This window comes from Ictidomys tridecemlineatus, chromosome 8, assembly GCF_052094955.1.
Source record: "Ictidomys tridecemlineatus isolate mIctTri1 chromosome 8, mIctTri1.hap1, whole genome shotgun sequence".
In the NCBI taxonomy this organism is placed as follows: domain Eukaryota; kingdom Metazoa; phylum Chordata; class Mammalia; order Rodentia; family Sciuridae; genus Ictidomys; species Ictidomys tridecemlineatus.
This window is the reverse complement of record NC_135484.1, coordinates 129,200,854-129,217,023: the sequence shown is the minus strand read 5'-3', so window position 1 is coordinate 129,217,023 and position 16,170 is coordinate 129,200,854. Positions and strand designations below refer to the sequence as shown.

At 31.7% G+C, this 16,170-nt stretch overlaps 1 protein-coding gene across 1 annotated transcript in view; it reads right to left on the bottom strand.

Moving 5' to 3' along the window:
- Positions 1-949: 949 nt before the first annotated feature.
- Positions 950-16,170, bottom strand: part of LOC101972175 (uncharacterized) — a 33,472-nt gene continuing 18,251 nt past the window's right edge. The window contains 3 exon segments of the mRNA XM_078020425.1: positions 950-8,174; positions 8,176-10,219; positions 14,890-15,016. Coding sequence (XP_077876551.1) covers positions 7,913-8,174; positions 8,176-10,219; positions 14,890-15,016 — 2,433 coding nt within the window. The 3' untranslated portion in view covers positions 950-7,912.

Sequence of the window (16,170 nt, the reverse complement as noted above, 5' to 3'; positions counted from 1 at the left end):
TTTGTTTCAACCAGGTGTTTATGATTTGATAGTTTTTCTTTTAAATTTCTTCTTCTGATTACTGGGGTGGCCTTTCCTATGATATTTAATAGTCTGTTCCATTTAAAAGCACTAGTTTATGTAAAAAGTGGATACTAAGAGAAATAAATATCTGGAAAAAATTAATCATACTCAATATATTTCTCATGATTATATACAGCTTCCTCCCACAATTCTGGGATTGCAATTCATAGAACTTTAAATGACTTACATTTCTCACTATATTTTAATAATCAGCACATGCAGAAATAATTCCTCAACAAATTATATTAAATAAGTAACAATTAGAGAAAATTAAATAAGTAACAATTTAGAGAAAACCAAATATAATTTACACCTGTGAAATTGAAACAATATATTTGACAGTTTGCCAAAGAATACTTGGCATATTCAAAGAATAAAATAAAGATTTTTACCAGAATTGTTGCTTTCCTTTATGTGATAGGGCACAGTTTATTTTCATGTTGTTTTCAAAAGACATTGACAGTTTCCTTATGAAAAAAATAGTTGTTATTCTTTAACATGGATTTTACTTGAATTTTTTAAATTTTTAACCCATTTATCTTGCACACTGAGAGGGTATTTGCTGGGGTCAAACACAATGAGATACTGATCAATCAATTTTAGTTTTAACTAATGTTGCAAAATGCATCTCTGACACATTTGTAATTGTTTTCATTTTATATAGTAGCATCATGCACATTCAGCATGAGAAGAGGTTGCTCATTAATTTTGGTATCAATAGTGGGTTAGGTACATTGAATAGATGTTGAGAAAATTACATCTATAATGGTGGAATCTCCCAATTCTTTGTTTTCATTTTTCCTGTGGTGCTTCTGCTATTAATATTAGTATGTTAACTTTAATCTGCATTGTTCATACAGTTTCTTAAAACAAAAGACACTTAGAATTTAGTAAATCACATATGGCAAGTTTATTTCATAAACTGATATAAGACTCAATGAAAGACTTCAGCATTATTAATGTACATTTTATCAAAATTCCATTTTATCACAATGTGACATACAGTATATAAAATTTTATATAGCTAAAAGCTTTTTAACAATGAATGATAGGCACCCTAAGCCAGTATGTAGTTCCAATTATTCATTTACTGAGCTTCATTCATTCATAATATAATAGTTGACAAAAACCACACATCAGAGTGTCTGTTTTTGAAAATATTTTTTGGTGAATTACTAACAATGCAGCATGCAATTTTTATATATTATTGTTTCATCATACCCACATCTCACTCACATAGTAAGATTGTTATAATATTCAATAATTTGTAGCTATAATCATGAAATACCACATACCATATTGTATAGATTATATAAATGCTCTTATTATTTCTTCATCCTTTTCACAAATATTTATCAGGCACTTACTATATGCTAATTAGAAATAAGTTCACTATAATTATTTCAGATATTTCAAAAAAAACTGCAAGATCTCATTTGAAAAGAGCAATATAGATTTCAGAAGTAACTACGGTTTCTCTAGTGAATAATTGTATAGAAATCTGCTAAGGTCTTGGGGTATGTAAATATATTTGAGATGCATCAGAGAGTACATATGAAAAAACAGTACTATTTATCATGTTATATAAATGAAGTGAAATATCATACCAAAAGGTTAACGAAAATAACTTTTGGGGGAAAAAAGCAAAAGGGTACACTAGTATTTGAAATAAGGTAATAATAATTTTTACTATAATTAGTTGTTTGAGTCTCATTTCACTCTTTACTTTAATTATCTATCCGTTTTGTTAAGAACTCCTATAGGTGTTAAACTATATAAGGTACATATACTGTGGTGTGAGGTGTTATTGGAAAATATTGGCATTTAGTGAATAATGCCATCAACTTTCTGTTCTGCAATATTAAAGAACTATTTCAGATTTATTGCAATGGATAGTTTTGTTTAAAAGTAACAGTAGTTTTTCAATGTAGAAATTACTAAGATAAATTTAGATGTTCTCAAAAAGTCTGAAACAACCATTTTTGATGAAATTTGTGTCATAGTGTATAAGAAAAGTTAGTTCCCTACCCCAAAACAGACATCATTGGAATAACCTTGTGTAGTATCAGCACATACAAGTTTAGATGAGGACTTTTGCATCTTTTCTCCTTTTACTTCCCACCTACTACATGGCTTATTTTTCATAAGCAAATTTCTATGCTTGTTCAACCTCTCGCACATCTCAGAATTCACTAGGAGGGATCCCTGACAATCTAGAAACAAACATATATGAGATAGTGTATAGATTAATATATGAAGAAGTTCAAGAAAATATTGATCTGGCCATGAGATGGTGAGGTAACTATATAGAAAGCTAAAAATTGAAATTGAAAGAAAGATAATACTCCTGAGAATTACTATGAATCATGTAGTATTTGGAAGCAGATATTTTAAGTAGGAAGTTTTTGAGACTGATGTCCACAGCATCTTTCATATGAATATTTACTCTGGTTTTGAGGGCCACCAGATTTTAGTCAGTAAAATTTGGCTTGATATAGCATAATCAGAAAGCCCAGCATTCTCTTTTTATACCTAGGCATGGTTTACTAAACATCCGTTGAGTTTTTGCACAGACTTTTCCCTTATTTTAATATACCTAGCCCATTAGTCTTGTCACATTCAAATTCATTCATTCTTCAAAAAGCAATTTAGTGAAATTCTGTGTCTTTAAAATATCAACCTAAAATGATTTCCATACTCTAAAGCATTTTATTGTAATATCTAGAATCTTTATAACTACTAAGAAATGACATTTTATGTCTCATTTTTACCATTATCTCTCTCATATTACTTTCATTGTGATTTGAGTATGTCCCCCAAATGCTTATGTGTTTGGAACTTAGTTTCAAAGGGAGAGAGTTGGAAAATAGTGGAATGTTTAAGAAGTGAGATCTAGTAAATTGTGGTTAGATCATTGGGGGAGATGCTCTTGGAAAGGGTTAATGGAACTTTCATGGGACACAAGATAGTTCTTATTAAAGCCAGTTGTTAGGAAAAGAGCAAGTCTTCTTTCTGAATTTGTCTGAATTCCTTTCTCATTATGTTCTCTCTACTTCTCAAATGAGCCCTGACCATAATGCCACCTCAAATGTAATGCAGGTGAAGGGGATGTCACAGGAGCTGAGAAGATTATGGTACAATGCACTTAAATTTTCAGAACTATGTACTCAAAAAATATTTTTATTTATTTATAAGTTGTAGTTGAACACAATACCTTTATTTTATTTATTTATTTATTCATTTTTATGTCGTGCTGAGAATTAAACCCAACTTCTTGCATGTGACAGGTAAGCACTCTACCACTGAGCCACAATGCCAGCCCCTCAGAAAATATTTTTATGCATTTATATCTCTTTTTATACATTGGCCTGTTTCTGGCATTTTGTATAGCATTATAAAACAGACTAAAAAAGTTCTGTGTCTTATTTCTAAAGAAGACAGGTGAGACTTTGCAATGTATTATCAAAAAATTCTGTAAAAGCTTTACAATAAGAAGTGTTATGCATTCACTGAGTGATCTTTAGTGAGTGATTAAATATCTTTGAGTTTAAGGCCTCTTACTATGAGAGAGTGAGTAGAACATCTAAGATTACAATTTAAAAGCTCTGGGATAGTTTAGATGGTAATGGCTTAGCATTTATGATTCTTATTTTTTTTATATATATTTCAAAGGTGATATGTTGTATTTCTTATATTCCTCATGGTGCTTAGGTTAATGTATTGCCATTTACTTTGGGACTCAAATATGTGAAATTTATTTTGTTTAGTAAAGCAAAATCAAGAGTTGTTCCTTGGAATATAGCAAAGACTCTATGAGAATGTTTTTATTTTTAATGGGAAGAATTGTCTCATTGCTACTGATCAGAGGGAATTTACACCTTGATGATACCCATTAATCAGAAATGGTCTGAACTGACCAGATCAAAACCATTAGAAAACCATGAATAAAGAGGCAAATTAAAAAAGTAGGTTTGTCTAGCACCATTTTGAGTCTCCTATTAGAGTACAAATTACAGTAATTTTTACCAGTGAAAGGACTCAAAAACATGTAGCTGAATTTTAAGCCTCCTGTTATCACACAAGTCACCATCAATCATAATACCATTGTAGGAAGAGAATGTAGATCTTCACAGGCAGAAAAATCAAATACAAAAAGTGCAATTTGCCTTATGCAAAAAAAGCCCTCGTTATTTATGTCATACTTCTTTTAGCTGCCAGGTTCCATATCTTTGGGCTCAATATATTCAACCAGAAGAAAGTGGGTTTGTTTTATGCTAGATAAGAACGGGTATAATTAGATTGTAGAGAAAACATATTTTGACTTGGGGTTCAGTTGTTTTAAGTATGACGGCTTGCTCAGGAAAGCAATGCAGGAGAATTTGTCCTCCACTTCACCCAAATTGTATGGAAAAATAATTATATTTTAAATTAAAAGTGAAAGCCACAGGCAATTTACAGCAGATATTGTAATGTCATGATGAGACACCAAACTGCAGTTGTTTTTCTCATCTTTTTTGTATCATTGATTGCTGTGGGATTTGATTTGAATATTTTGAAATATAAAAACTATATTTAAAAATAAACATTTTTTTTTGTATTTTAAGGTAATTTTAAGGCTCATAGCCTAAGGTCATAGTACACAGTATAATTACCTCATATTTTTCTAATGTAATCCCAAGACAAAGGAGTTGGGATATATTTTTCATGAAAAAAAAAATGTTTACTAAGTAAAATTATGTTGTTCCATGTATCATACTTTTCTATGCAGTATATGTTTGGCCTTAAAATTAAAAGAAGTGAATGCCTTGATGGGGCTGCCAAAACGTTTATATTATCTTGCCCTGGTGAATATTGTGGCAGAATATATGGAAGATGAACCAGAAGATTTCTGAAATTGTGCATTTTTGTAGCTGGAAACTGTTGAAAGGTGCATCATTGTTATTAATGAAAAAGACTGAGTAAAAACAGCAATGTTATTTAAGCTGTACATACGTGAACAAATTCTTTGTTAAGCAAAAATGCCCTGTGCAGCCAGGGATGGCTGAAATACATTATACTTAGACTCTGGAAATCTCAATTTTTTTTTTAACCTCTAACTAATAATTTTTTTTAGCTCAATAAATCTCTCTATTCCTTTTCTTCATTTTAAAACCATAGGAGCAATACTTGTCTTTCTTAACTTTCTGGATTGTTTCCAATTTGACTGCAATAAAATATGCAGAAAACTTTTGGAAAATATTACAAAGCATACAAATGGAAGTGAATAATCTTTGCTTTTCTGTGACTCTTTTTCTTTCAAATGCAGGTCTAGCTCAAAGTGGGTAACTTATATTTCTTCAATTACCTTTAACTGATTATATGTCCATTTTTTCCCTAGCATTTGGAAGCCACACTTCATCCACTATTGGTCTCTTGCTTAAGTCTTTACAAGTTTTTATTTGAATATTGTTGTGTGTTAATCCAATTGATTTTTCTTCTCATTTAGTGTAGCTTCATGTATAATTAAATTGGTATAAATATGTCTATATTGGAGAGTGTACAATGTCCTCAGTTCTTGTTCTTAGGCATATGTTGTTGTAAACTCAGTTCTTCATGAATTATATGTAATGTTAATAAAATTGTGAATGATATTCAATATGATTTTTGTATGAATTCTATGTATAAGAAGCTTTTACCACATTGTAGCTGGTAAGCCAACAATTTATGATAAGAAACTTCATCTTTACATACAACCTTCTCAGTTAACCTCTTACTACTTGGTCCACAGAAAATGAGACTATAAAACATAGCTCATTGATTATTTTGTCATAAGTATAAGGCCTCACTCAACCTTGACTCCACATCCATTTCTGATTCCTGCCCTGAAACAATACTACCTATAGAATAACAATGATGTCACAATTTACTAATGCACATGAAAACACTGATCACTGACCTCATTCACAGAAAAATGAAATGTCTCCAATGAGACTGAAGTCTAGAAGGCCATTATGCACACACAAGAAAGATAAAGATCTTCTCTCCTGTAAGAGCTACCTTTAAGTTTGTGGAAATTCAGTCTATTCAAATCACTAGGAAATGTTAAAATGTTAAAAAGTTAAAATTTATAATTCAAGATATAAAAATCTGGGGCTTATTTTCCTATATCTATATCCTTCTTATAACTCTTAATTTCACCATAAATACAAACAGAAAAAAATAATGATCTGACTTATGCAAATTGAATTCCACATTAAGTTTGATTAAAATTTGTAAAAGTATTAAGAGATGCTAGAGTATTATTTACTCAATAGTATGTTTTACTGTTACATAGAACATTTAGTCAAGTGGAACACTGTGATGTCTGTCATTTAACAACAGGATGCAATACATGAGTGTTAACATATAAATAAATATTCAGTTATAAAGACATATTGCCTACATAAGGTAAATATAGGTTAAAAAAATGCACTGTAAACCTGGCATGATAGTCCATGCTTGTAATCCAAGAAAATTGTGAAGTTGAGTAGTTTCAGAAGTTTAAATTCAGTCTCAGCAACTTAGTGTGGTTTCAAGCAACTTAGACAGTCTCAAAATTTGAAAAAGTGGAGAGGGCTTAGGAATGTGGCTCAGTGTTTAAAAATACCTAAATTTAAACTGAAATTTAAAAAAATAAAGTTTAAAATATTACACTTCAGTGTTAAACATCAAAAATAGATTTCATATAATTCTTTTCTCAGTATTCAAAAGTGAAAAAGTAAATATTGATTTAGAAAAACAACTATATTCTTTCAAAGATGAGGTTTCTTCACTATTTATGTACGGTATTTATGACTGATATTTCTACAAAATAACTTGATAATGCTTAATAAATTTAAGCAAAAGTTAAAGACAACTACTTATTTTCTAAACTTAAATTTTGAGTTCTGTATTTTACTGATCCTCATATACATCAAGGTGTAATGTATAGATAATAAATTTACTATACTCTCACATTTATTATAAATGTTTCATTGTTATATAAGGCATACATTTTGGACAAAATCTGTTCAATGTTCACTACTAGTATGAGTTTTCAGATGTTCAATGAATTTAAAATTTAAATACGTTTTGGAAATATTATTTAACTTTTTAGGGTTTCTGGGCACAATGAATTCTCCAAAAATAAGCAGTGTTTAAGAAACATGTGGCTACAATTTTTTTCCCATTTGTATTTTCTCTAACCAGTATGTATCCACAGGTACTGAGTATTGGTGAATAAATTTTGGAGGCATTGACACATTGTTAATTTTCACATTTCAAAACTTTCTCTATGCTATGGTTATTGTGGTGATGATTAAATGTTGTCCCTTTCTTAGAGTAATGGTACAATGGTCTCATTTGTAGAGCTTCTCTCCAGTGTTTTCTCTGATGTCTAGTAATGTATGATATATAACTTAAAATTTTTCTACATTCTCTACATTTACATGTCTTCTTTCCAGGATAAATAGCCTAGTGGTGAAAAGAATTGATTTCTTATTAAGATATTTGCTGCGTTTTTTAATTTGTAGGGGTTCTTTTCTGTATAAATTCTGTAGTTAATAAGGTTTAGTTTTTCCTTTTTTTAATGTTTATTTTTTAGTTGTAGTTGGACACAATACCTTTATTTCACTTATTTATTTTATGTGGTACTGAGGATTGAACCAGGATCTCACAAATGCGAGGCTAGCATTCTACCACTGAACCACAACCCCAGCCACAAGGTTTAGTTTTTCTTTAAAAGTTATTATCACTTTATTCACATTTTACATTCACCAGGATGTCTTCTGCTGTGGTGAATAAAGTTTTATTTTTTATTAAAAGTGTCGCCACATTATTTACATTTGTAGGGCTATTCTTCAGTGTTAGTTCTGTTGTGGTGTATAACGCCTGTTTTATTGCTAAAAGCTTTGCCACATTCCTTATATTTGTAAGGCTTCTCTCCAGTGTGAGTTCTGTTGTGGCAAATAAGGTGTGATTTTTGACTGAATGCTTTGCCACATTCTTTGCATTTGTAAGGCTTCTCTCTAGTGTGAGTTCTGCTGTGGCAAATAAAACCTGTTTTCTCAGAAAATGCTTTGCCACATTCTTTACATTTGTAGGGCTTCTCTCCAGTGAGTTCTGTTGTGGCGAATAAGGCCTATTTTTTGACCAAAAGCTTTGCCACATTCTGTACATTTGTAGGGGTTCTCTCCACTGTAAGTTCTTCTGTGGTTAACAAGGTGTGATTTGTGATGAAAAGCTTTGCCACAATCTTTACATTTGTAGGACATCTCCCCAGTGTGATTTCTGCTGTGGTAAATAAGGCCTTCTTTTTGACTGAAAGCTTTGCCACATTCTTTATATTTGTAGGTCTTCTCCCCAGTGTGAGTTCTCCTGTGGTAAATAAGGCCTACTTTTTGACTAAAAGCTTTGACACATTCTTTAGATTTGTAGGGCTTCTCTCCAGTATGAGTTCTGCTGTGGCGAAGAAGGTATAATTTTAGACTGAAAGCTTTGCTACAATCTTTACATTTGTAGGGCTTCTCTCCACTGTGAGTTCTGCTGTGCCTAAAAAGGTCTGTTTTTTGACCAAAAGCTTTGCCACATTCTTTACATTTGTAGGGCTTCTCTCCAGTGTGAGTTCTGCTGTGCCTAAAAAGGTCTGTTTTTTGACGAAAAGGTTTGCCACATTTTTTACATTTGTAGGGCTTTTCTCCAGTATGAGTTCTGCTGTGGCCAATAAGGTGTGATTTTAGACTGAAAGCTTTGCCACATTCTTTACATTTGTAAGGCTTCTCTCCAGTGTGAGTTCTGATGTGGCAAGTGAGGTATGATTTTCGACTGAAAGCTTTGCCACATTCTGTACATTTGTAGGGCTTCTCTCCAGTATGAGTTCTGCTGTGGCGAAAAAGGTGTGATTTTAGACTGAAAGCTTTGCTACAATCTTTACATTTGTAGGGCTTCTCTCCACTGTGAGTTCTGCTGTGCCTAAAAAGGTCTGTTTTTTGACCAAAAGCTTTGCCACATTCATCACATTTGTAGGGCTTCTCTCCAGTGTGAGTTTTCCTGTGGCAAATAAGGTTTGATTTTCGACCAAAAGCTTTGCCACATTCTTTACATTTATAGGGCTTCTCCCCAGTGTGAGTTCTCCTGTGGTAAATAAGGCCTACTTTTTGACTGAAAGCTTTGCCACATTCTTTACATTTGTAGGGTTTCTCTCCACTGTGAGTTCTGCTGTGGTGAATAAGGTTTGATTTGGCAACAAAAGCTTTGCCACATTCTGTGCATTTGTAGGGCTTCTCTCCACTGTGATTTCTGCTGTGGCAAATAAGCTGTGATTTGTGACCAAAAGCTTTGCCACATTCAGTACATTTGTAGGGCTTCTCTCCAGTGTGTGTTCTCCTGTGGTAAATAAGGTATGATTTTCGACCAAAAGCTTTGCTACAATCTTTACATTTATAGGGCTTCTCTCCAGTGTGTGTTCTGCTGTGGTTAACAAGGTGTGATTTGTAATGAAAAGCTTTGCCACAATCTTTACATTTGTAGGACATCTCCCCAGTGTGACTTTTGCTGTGGTAAATAAGGCCTTCTTTTTGACTGAAAGCTTTGCCACATTCTTTACATTTGTAGGGCTTTTCTCCAGTGTGAGTTCTGCTGTGGCGAATAAGGTTTGATTTTCGACCAAAAGCTTTTCCACATTCTTTACATTTGTAGGGCTTCTCCCCAGTGTGAGTTCTGCTGTGGTAAATAAGGCCTACTTTTTGACTGAAAGCTTTGCCACATTCTTTACATTTGTAGGGCTTCTCTCCGGTGTGAGTTCTGCTGTGGCGAATAAGATTTGATTTTCGACCAAAAGCTTTGCCACATTCTTTACATTTGTAGAGCTTCTCTCCATTGTGGGTTCCTCTGTGGTAAATAAGACCTTTTTTTTTACTAAAAGCTTTGCAACATTTTTCATATTTGTAGGACTTCTCTCCAGTAAAAATTCTCTGGTGGTGAACAAGGCCTGATTTTTTATATGATTTCTGGTGTTCACTCTCACTGGTAGTTTTCCATATTTTCTTTTGTTGCAAATAGTCAAGATCACAACTTCTATATTTTGCACTTATCACTTCATTAAATATATGTTTTAGGTCCTTTTCTGGTGAATATTCTTGGGTGGGATTAGAAGTCATGGCTGAAAAAAACAAAAATTTTTTAAAAACCAACAATACTTATTAGACTGGGATAAATATATTTTGCATACATAACATGAAATTAAGGTAAAATAAGTACATCAGAAATGTAGCAGATTAGTAAGTCCAAAGTCACCATAAATCAAAAAAATATACATTACTTCAATAAAAATGTACAGACAAAATTACCTTGAGAGTATTACCCAAATTTTTGTAGAGACCACAGTAACCAAGAGGAGTACATCATTAAAAAGAGTAATATAATAAAGTGTAGTTAACAACCTTCTGTCCTTCGTAAGATAGTATTGTGTATTTAGGAAATATCTACCAGCTACCTTCACTGTCAGTAGAATAAGAGAAATGTAAAACATATACAAACATTTCTGGCTTTTTCAAATAGTGTTCAAAACATGGTTTTTGTCTACCGTGACATAGAGACATGAAAATAACTAGTAGATTTTGAGTGATAATACCATAAATATTCAACAAGGGTAAAGAGGCAGTGGACTCTTAAAAAGAAATATGAACAAAAAATTTACTAAGAAACATATTCATATATGTCTATAAAATTTTTTATAAAAAACATTTTAAAAGACTATAAAAACCTTGCATAGCCTACGGCCACAATACTTGGATGAATTCAACACATGACCATCAAGTATAATAAATTGATTTTTATATTTTTACATTCGTGTGATATGAGAATTTCCCTTATTGACAAATACAACTTTGTTTATTTATAAATATATCATGGTATTTTATACTATATATACAAGGTAAAATGACTAAATAGAATGAATTAACACAATCATTATTTCACATAATTATCAGTTTTGTTCTTACAAGGTATTGTATTCATTCTACTAGTATTTATGAAGAACATAATACACTCACCATTAGGTAAAATAAAACTCTTCACCCTATTATGCTCAATAAAATAAAAATATGGAGACTTTGACTATAATATCAACCCTACATAAAACATAGTACCTGGTGAGCAAAATTTTGCTCACTAAATTTCTGACTTCCACATGTGAATCAAATGCTCCTACAACTTAATATCTGCCTGCCACCTTTCATTTAATTGAAAGTCCTGCATATATTTCTTATAACACTTTAAGAGACAAAATATTTTATAACTAAATAATAATAGTATATAGGTACATATTTTTACACATTTGACATTGATGGGCACACACATTGAGTCCCTAGCTTTAATACTGAGAAAAATGTTTGCACTAACACAAAAGCAGAGGTATCTCTTCAATTTTCAGATTTAATTGTTCATGGATACATATTTAGTACTGGCAATTCTGGGTCTTTAGGTCATCCAACTTTTAATGTTTCATGTGTAATGCTTGAGATTACTCCAAAAATTCTATATCACGAACTACAACACAAGTCTTTTTAAAATTGTTTGAGCCATGCTGTTTCTAAATTTCTGTGACTTCTCTCAAACATGAAGTACTTTTGCATGGCCTCCCAATTAGCAAATATTACAAGGATGCAGCACTGTTCTTGCCTATTTTTATTTATTTAAAAGTTTTTATACTTTTTTCCCAAAAAATGGACTATATAATCTACTGATGGCTCCTTTAATGAACAAATAAAAAATAGTACAGCAAATATAAACAACGAGAAGCATGGATAAATCCAAGTGACAAAAAAAGAAAAAAAAACATTAATAATTTAACATTAGGATACTGACAGTTATGAATTACTCAAAGAAAACTAAAAAACTATTTTCAAAAGTTTAGAGAGTGAAATTGAAAAATATTAACATCAATGAGCACAATGTTTATGTGAATAATTCTTTAAGAAAAAAATGAGAGGGGTATTTCTAGTGTGCAAATCTGAAATTCTACCAATATGGGAGATGCTTATCAAGCAGTACCAAGTTTAAGACAAGTCTAAGCAAATTGTAAAATACTATAAAAATTAAAAATCATTGCATTTTGTGTAGGATTGATATTATAGTCAAAGACACAATTTTAAATATATACATATATGAAGTGTGAAAAGAATCCAAGCATGCCACAATAAAAAAACAATGATCCAGAAATTAAATCAGTAATCAAAATAGAAAAAAACAAAAATATAAAAAAATTACAAAGTAGAAGTATAATGATTTATTCACTTCAAAATATTTATGATTACTAATGCATTATTGCAAAACACAAAACAAAAGAAAAAAAAATTACTAACAGAATTGAATTTTAAAAAAGAAAATGTCAAGTCAGTTCTAGCAGAGAGCATGGAAAGAAACCAAGCATGATCTGCTCCTAGAGGCCCTATTTGTTTAAAGATGAATAATGCCCCTGCCTTTACATCTCATCCTTTTGCACAAGTTTTAATCAATGAGATATAGTTTTAAATCATGAAATTTCTCATAATTCTTTTGGTCGAGCTTTGGTTGAGTGAGAAAATTGTATCCTAATACTTGCCTTTTAAAACAGAAACAAAGATCTAGCCTCTCTTATATTAATATGTATTAAATATTGTTTTATTTACAGTTAATGTGCTCAATATACAACATAAAGTAAATACTCAAAATTGGTCATCTGCATTGAATAGACATTTTATTCTCAAACAGTCATTACCAAAAAAATTATGTAATATATGAGGTTCCACCTCACCAGCATGACAAGATCCTATGCCTTTGATCACATGCCAACATGTCCTGTTTGGACTCTAGCTTCATGTATGAAAAATAGCAATTATAAATGAACATCAGGGACTTCACAAGCTGATCTCCAAGTTTCATTTAACCCTGGATGAGAAGAGTCCATCCAAACAAGAGAATAATTATTCTCAAAAGAGGAGATACATTAAAAGAGGACCCCAAGATACTTGAATTCTAGTTACTTGAGGGGGGGAGGGGTATAAAACCATTAACAGCCTCAGCTTAACAGGTGTTGGCTAAAATGGGGTTAGAATGTACTCTAGATAATTTTGTTACTTCTTTGATTGCTAAACTCACACAAAACTCTGTAAATGTTGCTCTGTGTTTTGTACACCAGCTGTGGGAAATTCAGTACTGTCAGATCCTGGACTTCTACAACCCATTACAATATCTTGACTCACTTGCATGAAATTGTTATATACTTATAAAAATGTCTCATGGTATTCATTGTTGTCTTAGCAGAATAATGTGTCCTTACCATCCACATAGTATTTAATAGGTCACCATCCTGTGGAATTTATTCATAAAAGGTCTATTGCTCTTGATAAAAACTGTAATGATTCAGTAGTTGTGCAAACTACTATGAAACTCGCCTATGCTATCATAAACAGTATTAATCATGCCTCCATGGATGTAAATAGGCTTAATGAAGAACAAAAACAACATTGTCAAGCCATACTTGACAATCATGCTGCAATTGATTTTGTGTTATTGTTACATCATAAAGGATATCAGAAGTTTAATAACATGTGTTCCTTCAATTTAAGATATAATAGTAATTTTATTTCAAAAGACTTAGATTACCTTAAAGATATAATTAAGAAGGTTCAACAAGATGATGGATGTTTAGACTTGTTGGAATAGCTAACTTCATGTTTACTCAATTTCATCTGGGTCAAAAATATTCATTGGTGGATGTTTACTGATGTTGGAACTTGCTGTTGTCTATGCCTGCCCTATTTTTTGCCCCATCAGCATTAAGGAGATAAGTAATATTATTTATTCAAAAGGCCTTTAAAAAGTGGGGAGGTATTAGGTATTCTGACCTTGGAAATAGACAGGAAAGTGTGGGGGTGATGGTAACTGGCACCCTGAGTCCCACAATTGTAATGCCCAGCAGTTTCTCCCTGAAGCTATTAAGACAACTCTATAGGTGCACTATCTAGTTTCTGTGGTAATGTCCTCAGGGAGAAGGGGCTCTTTATTTGTATTAACTGTACCCACTCTTGGTTATCTAGCACTTGGGGTTAAAGAAACACTGGGTTAGAATGTAGTCATGGTATCAGAAGCTATGTAATTTTGGGGTATTATATGTGCAGCTGTTAAGAGGCATGGCCAGTTTTTTTTTTTTTCCTTTTTACTGTGTGTGTGTCTCTCTCTTCTGTTTTCTTCTTTAAAGGCTAACTCAAAAGAGGATTTGAAACATATCATGCTGTCCCTCAAAACAAAAGGTAAGTTTTGGTGGTTAATCTGAATAAACTGGGACATCACTAAAGAAGAAAATAGAGAACAACAATAAATTTGAAAATGTGATAAATATAGGGCAGTATGTACTCAATGATTACAATCAAAATAAATAAACCTAAGCTTCTGAAAATTTCTTCTGCTGGATAACTACTCTTTCAACATTTTTTAGTTTGGTTTTCTCCTTGACATTTGAATGACTCAACTGTGTCCCCTGCTATGTGTAGTACAATAGTTTACATCACTAAATTATACTAGGTACTACTTATCTAAAGTGAAGGATGTATAAAGAGTAAAATTATATCTATATCTATCTATCTATATATATATATATATATATATATATATATAGAGAGAGAGAGAGAGAGAGAGAGAGTGTAAAATATCTGTATAAAAATGCCCTTTTTTTTTGAAACAAAAATCTGAAACTCATTCTTATTGAGAAGTTCCCAGAAGATACTCTGCAACAGAAGTAAATTAAATAATAATTATTAATTAAAAATTTTAAAGGGAAATTAATCTTACCCAGGAAGGCCAAGTTTCTATAGTTCTCTAGCATCACATCTCTATATAAATTTTTCTGAGCAGGCTGAAGGCATTCCCACTCCTCTTCAGTAAAATCAATGACTACATCCCTGAATGTTAACAGTTCCTAAAATAAGAATAGGTAAATAAATAACACATTGACCACATGAACATTTGCACAGTCTGTAATGTTATTGAAGTTGAAATGAGAGTTAGTAGACTATCATGTAGGTGGTGTTTTGGAACACCATGATACTATTATCTACTTCTGCAGAAAAAGTGATTAAAGTTCAAAAAAGTATATATACTCCACATTTATGAAACACAATATAAAACTCAGGCATTACCCTAAAAATATATATATTTTCTAATTTTCTATATCATGATCTAAATTATGTATATTATTCAGGTGAGAAAATTATGGTAATTAAGAAAGGAAATCCTCAAATTTTAATTGTACAACCACTAATCAGAGATTTACTAATGTGTAGAATCTTATTTGTTATTTCTCTGATAGAGTTGGCTGTTCTGAATGCGTAGTGAGATCTCTAGTAATTCCAATACCAATGGTATAAGAAAAATTTTGAAATGTAACAAGGTAGACAGACCACTTAATGGAAATATTTATTAGTTTATTTAAGTTGAAACATTTTATAGTATTTATGTATGTTATTAATATAAAAATAGCAACAATAATTCTGTTTAAATTTTCCTTTTTATAATTTAAGATTTTTAACATACTATATAAATATGAACTTTATATATAAAGTTCATATATATATTGATTGATTGATGTTTATATTGTATGATATTTATATAGAATATACATAGAGCTCTTCAAACAAATATAATTTGTTTTTTATTTTATTGGTTCTTTCTAGTTCTACTTGACAGTAAAATCGATTTTTATGGTATTATCCAAGCATGGGATATATCTTATCCTAATAAAAATTCTGTTCTTGTTGGTGGAGACGATGGTAGATGCCAGTGTCTTGGCTTGGCACTGAATCACGAGCCACCACACACCTTGTAGATTCAAACAGCAATTCTTTATTCTGGAACTCACACCGGCCCTGTACAAACACGTTCTGGGGCAATCCCAGTTCTGTCCGCCCAATTTACCTACTCCACGAGGCTTTTTTCCAAATCCCATTTTAATCTCATGAGAACTCAACGGGAACAAGCAGCAGGAACACCCTAATCCCAGCAGCAATAATCTTCAACCTCCAACTTCCCTAAAACCCCTATTGTCTTAAACCGGGAATGCCTTAAAATTGTCTT